Source organism: Podarcis muralis, chromosome 18 (assembly GCF_964188315.1).
Source record: "Podarcis muralis chromosome 18, rPodMur119.hap1.1, whole genome shotgun sequence".
NCBI classification, from domain to species: Eukaryota; Metazoa; Chordata; class Lepidosauria; order Squamata; family Lacertidae; genus Podarcis; species Podarcis muralis.
The window spans coordinates 8,084,923-8,096,571 of NC_135672.1; the positions used below are offsets into that span (position 1 = coordinate 8,084,923).

General features: G+C 48.7%; 1 protein-coding gene across 2 annotated transcripts; it reads left to right on the forward strand.

Moving 5' to 3' along the window:
* Window positions 1-942: 942 nt before the first annotated feature.
* LOC114588288 (perilipin-3-like) lies at window positions 943-9,579 on the forward strand. Of its 2 annotated transcripts, XM_077921988.1 has the most exons (6): window positions 945-1,169; window positions 2,551-2,633; window positions 3,207-3,504; window positions 4,107-4,306; window positions 5,976-6,107; window positions 7,603-9,579. In XM_077921988.1, the coding sequence occupies exons 1-6, from the start codon at window positions 1,025-1,027 to the stop codon at window positions 8,020-8,022; spliced, it is 1,278 nt and encodes a 425-aa protein (XP_077778114.1). In that variant the 5' UTR covers window positions 945-1,024; the 3' UTR covers window positions 8,023-9,579. The 2 variants fall into 2 exon arrangements, with proteins under 2 accessions (XP_077778115.1, XP_077778114.1); XM_077921989.1 differs by lacking the exon at window positions 5,976-6,107 and having other exon boundaries at window positions 943-1,169.
* The last annotated feature ends 2,070 nt before the right edge of the window (window positions 9,580-11,649 follow it).

Here is an 11,649-nt window from a genome sequence, read left to right on the forward strand (position 1 = left end):
GTCGCTGGCGGTTTCTGGGCCCTGATCTGCCCCTTCTGTCTCCATGGCCAAATAATTGCGCCCCTCTATTCCAGGTAGGAGATTTCAGTCAGTCAGTCAGTCAGTTTTATTGCACATAGCCAAAGGCTGCTGCAATGTACACAAAGGTAAAGGGACTCCTGACCATTAGGTCCAGTCGTGGCCGACTCTGGGGTTGCGGCGCTCATCTCGCTTTACTGGCCGAAGGGGCCGGCGTACAGCTTCTGGGTCATGTGGCCAGCATGACTAAGCCGCTTCTGGAGAACCAGAGCAGTGCACGGAAACGCCATTTACCTTCCCACTGGAGTGGTACCTATTGATCTACTTGCACTTTGATGTGCTTTCGAACTGCTAGGTTGGCAGGAGCAGGGACCGAGCAACAGGAGCTCACCCCGTTGTGGGGATTCGAACCGCCGACCCTCTGATCGGCAAGCCCTAGGCTCTGTGGTTTAACCCACAGCACCACCCGCGTCCCCAGGAAACAATGTACTGTACTATAAAATAAATAAGACTGTATTGTAGAGGATAAAAATTAAAATGCTTTCTTACCTGCGCTGGTGATAGTCATTGTTTGGATGGGGGGGGGTATCAATTGCCGCAGTCACACAATCAATCCATCAGTAGCTGAACTGGGCTCTACACAGTCACAAAAACAAATAAACCGAAAAAGCCTCAAAAATAAATAGCAAAAACGAAAGTGGCAAACTTAATCCATTCCGGAAGTCCGTTTGACTTCTGAAATGTTCGAAAACCAAGGCGCAGCTTCTGATTGGTGCAGGCGCCCCGGAAACCATAGCCGACAGCCGCATCGGACGTTCGGCTCCCGACAAATGTTCGAAAACCGGAACACACACTTCTGGGTTTTCGGCGTTTGGGAACCAAGGCGTTTGAGAACCAAGGCACCACTGAAAATGAGCTGCCCAAGTGATAATAATAATTCTTCTCTTTCTGGTAGAATGTGGTCAGTCGAGTGGTCAGCCTCCCACTGGTCAGTTCGACCTTCGACATGGTCTCCTCAGCTTACGCCTCCACAAAAGAGACCCACCCCTACCTCAAGTCCGTTTGCGACGTGGCAGAGAAGAGCGTGAAGACCCTCACGGCGGCGGCCGTTGGCGGCGCCCAACCTCTCTTGACCAAGCTGGAGCCTCAGAGTGGGTGACGCTGTTGATTTGTTGCTTTGTTGCGTGTCTTGTGCCGCGCTGAGGTTGAGAAACTGTGGCACGTACCCTCACCTCCTCACTGTGTGCTTAAAGCGCAGGGCGTTCCCCCAGAGGATCCTGGGAACTGTAGTTGGCGCCTCGCCACTGGCAAACTATGGTTTCCAGAATTCTTCGGCAGGGGAAGGGAGTCGCATGCTTTGAATATGTTTTCGGTGCATAAAGGTAAAGGTAAAGGTACCCCTGCCCGTACGGGCCAGTCTTGACAGACTCTAGGGTTGTGCGCCCATCTCACTCAAGAGGCCGGGGGCCAGCGCTGTCCGGAGACACTTCCGGGTCACGTGGCCAGCGTGACATCGCTGCTCTGGCGAGCCAGAGCCACACACGGAAACGCCGTTTACCTTCCCGCTTGTAAGCGGTCCCTATTTATCTACTTGCACCCGGGGGTGCTTTCGAACTGCTAGGTTGGCAGGTGCTGGGACCGAACAACGGGAGCGCACCCTGCCGCAGGGATTCGAACCGCCAACCTTTCGATCGGCAAGCCCTAGGCGCTGAGGCTTTTACCCACAGCGCCACCCGCGTCCCCAGGCGTGACACAAAAAGAATGATCTCGTAGATCACACCCATATATATATATTTAATAGTTTTTTTAACATATCATTTTCAACAGTAATTAAACATACTTTTACATCTTATTCAAATTTTTGACTTCCATCAATCCTGTCTGGAAATTTTCCAATCTAATCTCTCAGTATGCATTTCTTACCTTCCGTATTACATTTCAAACTCATAACCAATATCTCTTATCTTTTTCTACTTTGTAACACTTCGTATATTTCTCCTTACAAAACGTCTTGTAGTCCTACTGGCGTAATTTGTTGATTACAGTTGCTCTTCAAATATTTCATATACTTCTGTAAATCTCTGGTCCCGCAGGTTTCGAATCCTTCCTGTCATTTTGTCCAATTCTGCATAGTCCATTAATTTTGTCTGCCGTTCTTCAGAATTTCTTCTTGTTTCCATTTCTGGGCTAACAATACTCTTGCCCCAGTTGTTGCATATAAAAACAATTTAACATCTTGCCTATTAATGTCCTGACCTAGAATGCCAAGTAAAAATGCTTCTGGTTTGTTTTTTTTAATGTATATTTCAACATCTTTTTCAACTCATTATATAGCATTTCACCTTTTTACATTCCCGCCACATATGATAAAATAATCCTTCCTTTTCTTTACATTTCCAACATTTTTTACTGACTTTATACATTTTTGCTAACTTAACTGGTGTGATGTACCATCTATACATCATCTTCATCACGTTTTCTTTTAATGCATTAATCTCTGAGATTAATTAATTAATCTCTGTGTCTTTTTAGTTGCAACGGCCAATCAGTATGCTTGCAAGGGGTTGGACAAATTGGAAGAGAAACTGCCTATTTTGCAACAGCCATCAGAGAAGGTTGGTAATTTTTTTCTTCTTTCCTGACATGCTCTGCTCAATGGTACATTATCTGCGTTTCTATCACATGCAAAAGGAAGGATGCTCCAGCCAGGAGGAACAGGAAGTTTCGACTGGCTGGACCAAACATTCCCTCGCATGTCTTCTCTAGGATTACAAGGAATGTTGTACTTGACTGTCTCTCATGGATCACATCCCACAATGTAAACAGCAACCTGCTTTATGTGTTCTGTTGCACAGCAAGATTCTGCTGGTGCAAAACTCTTAATTCGTCACCATGTTCGAGAAACTCTTGGAGCTGGAATGTCAAGAACACGCCGTCGTATTTTATCTTGCAGAGTAGAGACCGACACTCGCATGATGGGAACTTATCCCTGTCTGTGACGTAGGATTACTTCTCCCCACAGCTTAGGGGGCACAATACTTGCCTTACCCCGAACGCTAGGAACCCACTCTGCGCCACTTCTAAAGACTGAAATGGAAACATCCAGCCATTTCTGCCGCATTTGCCAGAGTGAAACCTCCTGTCTAGTGCAAACTTTGGTTCATAGCATTTTGCTCACAATTTTCCAGGTGGTTGCAGACACGAAGGAACTGGTCTCCACCAAAGTGACAGGGGCCCGGGACACTGTCTCCGGTACCCTCAACGGGGCGAAGGATGCTGTGGCTGGCGGCGTGAGCGGGGTGGTGGAAATGGCCAAAGGGGCCGTACACGGTGGCGTGCAGATGACCAGATCGGTGGTGGCTGGCAGTGTGAACACCGTCCTGGGGTCCAGAGTGGGTCAAATGGTCACCACTGGCATGGATGTGGTCCTGGGCAAGTCTGAAGAGCTAGTGGACCATTATCTCCCGATGACGGACAAAGAACTGGGTAGGTATCCTCGTTAAGGGAGTTATTTTATTCGTATCATTCGTTAAATTTATAGGCCTCCCTCCCTCCCAAAGTTACTCAAGGCAGCAAACACACAGGCAGTAAAGCAATAAAATATATTAAAAACCAGTTCCTGGACAAATGTCTGGTATTTAACAGGAGGGGGCTATGTTTATCATACTATATATATTTCTGCCCCCCTGTCTGAACGGTTACCCTGTTCTCACCATGAACCATGATGTCGCCAGTTGGTCCCAGAGGTCCCAAGTCCCTGATGGGCAGAATAGGGACCGCCTCTCGCATGGTGGGAACTTTCCCCTGAACTTTCCCTTGTCTGTGACGAAGGATTGCTTCTCCCCGCAGTTTAGGGGCCACAGTACTTTCCTTACCCTGTACACTGGCAACCTACGCTGTACCACTGCTAATGACTGAAATAGAAACATCCAAACTTTTCTGCCGCATTTGCCAGAGTGAAACCTCCTGCATGGTGCAAACTTGTGTGCATAGCATTTTAAGTACTAGGCATTTAGACATAGCGTTTTGTGCATATTGAACTGATACCTTTAACGCCACCATAACCACCACCCCTCTCTCATTCCCAGCTGAACTCGCTACCTCCGTCGAGGGTTTTGAAATCTCCACCGTGGAGCAGCAGAAGGAGCAGAGGAGCTACTTTGTGCGCCTGGGGTCTCTCTCGGCCAAACTCCGCCACCGAGCCTACCAGCACTCTCTGGGCAAGTTGAGGGATGCCAAGCAGAGTACCCAAGATGCCCTCGCCCAGCTGCACCAAACCATCGAGCTGGTAAGAATGCCCCGAAAACAGATCCAGAGCCTTTTGTTTCTAATCTATACTCTATGCACTCCTTAACTGGGCTAGGGCTGCTTATGTCTGGGGTGGCGGGCATGTGGTTTATTGGGATATTTTACTATCGTGTATTTTGTGGGGGGTTATGTTGTAAGCCAAGGGACGCGGGTGGCGCTGTGGGTAAAACCTCAGTTCCTAGGACTTGCCGATCGTATGGTCGGTGGTTCAAATCCCCGCGGCGGGGTGAGCTCCCGTCCTTCGGTCCCAGCTCCTACCCACCTAGCAGTTCGAAAGCACTCTTAAGTGCAACTAGATAAATAGGGACTACTTTATAGCGGGAAGGTAAACGGTGTTTCCATGTGCTGTGCTGGTGCTGGCTCACCAGCTGCAGCTTCGTCACGCTGGCCACGTGACCCGGAAGTGTCTTCGGACGGCGCCGGCTCACGGCCTCTAGAGCGAGATGAGCACGCAACCCTAGAGTCGGACACAACTGGCCCGTACGGGCAGGGGTGCCTTTACCTTTATGTTGTAAGCCACCCTATGAGCTTAATAAATAAAAGTGATTTACAGCTTGAGAAGTGCCCATTGGCTGAACTGCTATGACATCACATAAGGCGCATTTCAGCTGCCCAAGGTGAAGGTTCCAGCGATGTATTGTTGGCAAATGATTAGAGGGGTTGGGTTGAATGGGTAGAAGACGCACGGGTTCTAGGGCATAAAGGAGAGCTTGCCAGAACAGGCCAGTGGGCTAGTGATCACCCAGATTCTTCTGGGAATCTGGCAAGCAGGGTGCAAGCACAACAGCAGTTTCTAATTCCCAGAAACCAGTATTCCGAGCCCTGCCACATCTGACGGTGGACGTGGAAGGCAGCCATCGTCCCTAGGATCTGCTGATAGCCTTCTGGTCCATGAGTTTGTCCCATCCATCCACAACCCTATTTTAAAGCCACCCAAAGTGCTGGCTGTCACGGCCTCCTGTGGCAGAGAGTTCCACAGTTCAGTTGTCAGAATAAGGACTTCTTCCAACACCCAGCTTTGTGGGATGCCCACTGCCCTCTAATGTTGCGAGAGAAGCTCTCCTCTGTCCACTTTCGGGGCACCGCGGTGTGTTGGGGACGGAGGTTCGGGGCTTGGTTGGATGGCATGTGCACTGGGCGGCTGGAACGGAGTGAGATTTAAGCAGGCGATGTTTGAGGACCATGGTGAAAACAACCGCATGGACTGCAGAGTTGGTAAGCAATGGCTGCATTGCATGGAGGCATAAAACAATTCTCCATCCACATCAGGCCTTGTCTATACATAACTCAGAGCGCAGTGCTGATGACATCGAGGTTTCATGTTCAATCTGCCGCATTCGCCAGAGTGACACCTTTTGAAACGGATGATCTTTGGGGTTCCGCCCAACTCCATGATTCTATAAAAGGTGCAGGGGAACCTGTGGCCCTCCAGACGTTGCAGAACTACAGCTCCCATTGTCCTTGGTCATTCTTGCTGAGGCTGATGGGAGTTGTAGTCCCACTCCATCTCGAGAGCCAAAGGGCTCTTCTTGACCTATAAGCAATAGCAGGTGCAGGAGAACGACTGGGTTTTTATTTATTTTTTTAAACGAAAAGAAAAGCAAGCTTCTGGTGTGGTTCCCCTCCCACCCTTTCTTGTCCCTTGTCAGATGGAACATGTCAAACAGGGAGTGGACCGCAAGGTACATGGCAGCCAAGAGAAGTTGCATCAGATGTGGCTGGATTGGAACCAGAAGCAAGCTCAAAGTGATGAGCCACAGCACTCCTTGGTGCAGCCAGAGGTAGCTCCTCCCTTTCGCTCAGGGGGGCGGGGGGGGGGGAGACCAGCCCCTTCTAAAAACCAATGACCAGTTACCCACCTCCCACCCCAAAAAAGATCCCTTGAGAGACAACCCTGCGGTCAAGAATCTGATGCTGTACACCAGGGGTCAGCACACTTTTTCAGTATTATTTTCTTACCTGCGCTGATAATAGTCCTTGTTTGGATGGGGGGCTTTTATCCATTGCCGCAGTCGCACAATCAATCCATCAGTAGCTGAACTGGGTTCCGGACAGTCACAGAAATAAACTACCATATTTTTTGCTCTATAAGACTCACTTTCCCCCTCCTAAAAAGTAAGGGGAAATGTGTGTGCGTCTTATGGAGCGAATGCAGGCTGCACAGCTATCCCAGAAGCCAGAACAGCAAGAGGGATTGCTGCTTTCACTGCACAGCGATCCCTCTTGCTGTTCTGGCTTCTGAGATTCAGAATATTTTTTTTCTTGTTTTCCTCCTCCAAAAACTAGGTGCGTCTTGTGGTCTGGTGCGTCTTATAGAGTGAAAAATACGGCATTTTCTTACCTGCGCTGATGATAGTCATTGTTTGGATGGGGGGCTTTTATCCATTGCCGCAGTCACACAATCAATCAATCAATCAATCAATCAATCCATCCATCAGTAGCTGAACTGGGTTCCGCACAGTCACAAAAATAAACTAACCAAAAGAGCCTCAAAAACACAAAATAGCAAAAACAAAAGCACCAAACTTAATCCGTTCCGGAAGTCCATTTGACTTCCAAAATGTTCGAAAACCAAGGCGCGGCTTCTGATTGGTGCAGGCGCCCCGGAAACTATAGCCGGCAGCCGCATCGGACATTCGGCTTCTGACAAATGTTCGAAACCCGGAACACTTGCGTCCGGGTTTCCGGTGTTTGAGAACCAAGGTACCACTGTAGATTTTGAACAAAGGCCAAGGTTCTAGTCCCTCTTGAGGTGGAAGTAATGCTGGTTTCTAAAGCGGGGGGGACTTTGCGCAAGGTTGCCAATGCGGTTCCTTGTTTCTCACGGAGGACCTTACGGTGCATAAATAGCAACACCCTAGTGGTCCCGGGCCCTAAGGAAGTCAGATTAGCTTCAACCAGAGCAGGGCCTTTTCAACACTGGCTCCGGCCTGGTGGAACGCTCTGCCTCATGAGACCAGGGCCCTGCAGGATCTGATTTCTTTCCGCAGGGCCTGTAAGACAGAGTTGTTCCACCTGGCCTTTGGCTTGGAATCAATTTGATTCCCTCCCCCTCTTTTCTTTTTTCCTTTCTCCTCCTGTGATGAGGCTGCATTTTATTGTTTTAATGTATTTTAATCTTGTTTTTTAAGTTGTATTTCAATCACCTTGTTTTTATTATTGGTTGTTAGCCGCCCTGAGCCCCGTCTTGGCTGGGGAGGGTGGGGTATAAATAAAATTTTTTATTATTAATTATTATTATTATTATTATTATTATTATTATTATTATTCTCCCAGGTGGAATCCCAGTCTCTCGCCCTGCTTAGGGGCCTCACCCAGCAGCTGCAGCTCTCCTGCGTCACCCTCGTGTCCAGTGTCCAAGGCCTTCCCTCCGGGATCCAGGACAGAGTCCAGCAGCTCCGCCAAACCGTCGAGGGTCTCCACTCCTCCTTCTCCGGGGCTCGCTCCTTCCAAGACGTGCCGGCCGCCCTCCTGAGCCAGAGCCGCGAGAGCATCGCCAAGGCGCGCAGCTCGATGGATGAGATGTTGGACTACGTCGTGCAAAACGTCCCCCTCCCGTGGGTGGTGGGCCCTTTTGCGCCCAACCTGGTGGAGCTTCCAGAGCCAGAGGGAGTTGGCTCCCAGGCGCAGGAAGACCCCGCCGAAAAGCCCAAGACCCCGCAAAAGGAGCCCTCCGAACCGGAGAAGGAACTTTAGATCTTCTGTGCTGTGCTTTTCGGAAATCTGCGACGGCTGCAGAGAATCCTTGGGAACCGTAGTATTGCAAGGAAGTCGAGGATACCGAACCTGTAGCCCTCCAGATGTTGTGGCTCTTGGCTCCCAGCACATCTGGAGGACCATAGGTTCCCCGTCTCAAAGACCTGGTGCTTTTTTATTTTCTTTTTGCAGAACTACAGTTCCCAGGTGTTTCTGGCTGAGCAGAGGTTCCCAACAGCACCTGTTGTAATTTAGATGTGCCTTTTGGGAATGCTGAATGGTGGCGGCGACAAGGGAAAAAATGGTCTGAACGATGAGCCGCTTTGTGTGTTTGTCAAACACATCTCCCGTCCTCTAGAAAGAGAATATTGTCCTATTCCCCCACTGCCGCCACTTAGGGGCATTTAAAGTCCCTAGCAAATAGCTCAGAACTCAGAAATTTTGAAATGGGAGGAGAAGGAGCCTTGGGTAAATTGCTTACCCAATCTGGGGGCCACTAGAATTTTTGGAATTTACTATTAAAAAAAAGAGAGAGAGAGAGAGAAATGGTTTTCTCAAGCTAAGTTCTACTCAAGAGTTGACCGAATGAAATTAATGTCCCGAAGCAATGGGTTGCATCTACTGCTGGCCCTACTCCCAAGTAGACCCGTGCCCAGCATGTCATGGTTCTACTTGCGAGTAGGACTGACAGTGGCTGCAAACCTCTTGAAACGACTGGAGCCAAGTGAGCTATGTGCATTATTTTCAGCTCGTCTACTCTTGAGTAAGACTGACACTGGCCATCATCTAACACGGAATTGTAGAGTTGGACGGGACCCATGGCGGTCCTCTAACTAGTCCAGCCCCCTTCAACGCAGGAAACTTTTGCCCAACTTGGGACTCGAACCCACGGCCCCTGGGATTAGGGGGTCTTTTGCCCTATTGACTGAGCTATCCATGTGTGCCCTGTAAATCTTGGTTTTCTAGATTTAGATTCAGGAAATCCCAATGCTTTTAACGTAGGTTTGAACTATTGTTTTAACTATTAGTGAAATGTCTCCTCCTTCACTCTTGCCCTCCTACCCTGTTGTGGCTTTCAGTTTTTGACAATATTTCTCTTCCCTACCCCCCTCCTCAATTTCTCAAGTTTCTTCCCAATGCCATGGGGGTGGAAAAAAAGACCCCACCCTTCTCTTAATGTGGTTCCAGCATGAATCTTGCGTAGCCTCCGTTGGTGGCCTTTCTTTTGTAACACCACAATTCCTCTAGTCTTGCTGCCGCCCTCTGGGGTGGGAAACTGCTCTTTAGTGCTCATTCGGAGCAAACAGCCGTGGGTTTCCAGTGGGTTGCTGTTTGTTCCTATTTCGAGCTAAAGAGCAGGGTTTGTTTGTTTTTTCTGGGAAAGGAGAAGGACAAGGAGGCAAGCACTTGGAACTGTCCGAGTGCAGGTCAAGAGGAACTTTGGGTGAGCCCTGGAATCAGCGCCGGTCCCGAGAAATCCAGCCTGAAGTGCCGCTAATGTTTTTGTACCTCCGTAGAATTGTTTTACTTCCAGAATAAAGAAATGACTTCTTTTGAGCTGTGGATCTCTCAGCGCTTTTTGATACCATTGACCAGGGTCTCCTCCTGGACTGTCCAGAGGAGTTGGGGGAAATAATAATAATAATAATTTATTTATACCCCGCCCATCTGGCTGGGTTTCCCCAGCCACTCTGGGCGGCTTCCAACAGAATATTAAAATATAATAACCTATTAAACAGTTTCCCTAAACAGGGAAACTTATGCGGTGGTTCCTCTCTTTCCTCCTGGGCAGTGTCCAGAAAGTGGTGTTGGAGGCTGAGTGTTCAGACCGCTGGGCTCTCATCTGTGGGGTGCCTCAGGGCTCCGTCCTCTCCCCCATGCTTTTTAACATCTATACCAGGCATAGGCAAACTCCAGCCCTCCAGATGTTTGGACTACAATTCCCATCATCCCTAGCTAACAGGACCAGTAGTCAGGGATGATGGGAATTGTAGTCCCAAACATCTGGAGGGCCGGAGTTCGCCTATTCCTGATCTATATGAAGCCACTGGGAGAGAGCATTAGGGGGTTAAGGCTGGGTGTTCATCAGTATGCGGATGATGCCCAGCTCTACCTCTCTTTCAAATCAGAACCAGTGAAGGCAGTGAAGGTCCTGTGTGAGTGCCTGGAGGCGGTCAGAGGACGGATGGCAACTAACGGATTGAGGCTGAACGATGGGGGTGGAGATGCTCCTTCAGGTCTGCTGGACCAAGGCCGTTTAGGGCTTTCAAGGTCAGCACCAACACTTTGAATTGTGCTCAGAAACGTCCTGGGAGCCAATGCAGGTCTTTCAGGACCAGTGTTATATGGTCTCGGCGGCTGCTCCCAATCACCAGTCTGGCAGCCACGTTCTTGGTTGTTATTTCTGAGTTACCTTCAAAGGTAGCCCCACGAAGAGCACTTTGCAGTAGTCCAAGCAGGAGATAACCAGAGCAGGGACCACTCTGGAGAGACAGTGTGCGGATGGGCAGGGTCTCATCCTGCATACCAGATGGAGCTTGTAGATTCATCACTCCCCTCCTGGGGTTTTCAGCAAGAGGGATTTGGAGGCATATTCAGACTACATTATAAGTCCTTGCCTCATCCGTTTGTTCTTGTGATCATGTTGATGGTCAATAATAATAAAAATAATAATTTATTTCTATGCCACCTATCTGAGTGGGTTGCCCCAGCCACTCTGGGTGGCTCCCAACAAAAAACAGTAAAAAATACAAAACTTCCCTGAGCAGCTTTATATTTTTAAGAAAAGAATCTCAGAGTGGTTACAAACATACCTCAAAGCGTCAGATAAATCCAGAATAAAACGTCGCTGAAGAAAGTATACTTTCAAAGCAATGCAATGAACAAAAAGCATTCTCTTAAAACGTTTTCAAAATAAAACATTATGAAGGAAGTCGAGGGCAGAATGCACATTGAACGCAGCAAAGTTAACCCACACACAAAAAGTTTCGTTTAAATGTTTTGAAATGAAACATTGCTGAAGGTGGTCCCTGGCTTCTTCCACAGTCTCTGCTTTCGTAGCTGGAGTCAGTCCGGGTCCCACTCTCCCAGGCCAGGTACGAAAAGCCTCCAAGGCAAGGAGAGATCCTGCGAGACTCAGCCAAAATTATGCCCAAGTCTCTCTTCTGGCATGACACTTGTGCCTTTTGTACGCAACATACACAAAGTTTGCATTTGAAGTCTTCTCCCATACCATATCCTGGCAAATAGAAGGGGAAGAAATGGAGGCAGTGAGAGATTTTACTTTCTTGGGCTCCATGATCACTGCAGATGGTGACAGCAGCCACGAAATTAAAAGACGCCTGCTTCTTGGGAGAAAAGCAATGACAAACCTAGACAGCATCTTAAAAAGCAGAGACATCACCTTGCCAACAAAGGTCTGTGTAGTTCAAGCTATGGTTTTCCCAGTAGTGATGTATGGAAGTGAGAGCTGGACCATAAAGAAGGCTGATCGCCGAAGAATGGATGCTTTTGAATTCTGGTGCTGGAAGAGACTCTTGAGAGTCCCATGGACTGCAAGAAGATCATATCCATTCTGAAGGAAATCAGCCCTGAGTGCTCAATGGAAGGACAGATCCTGAAGCTGAG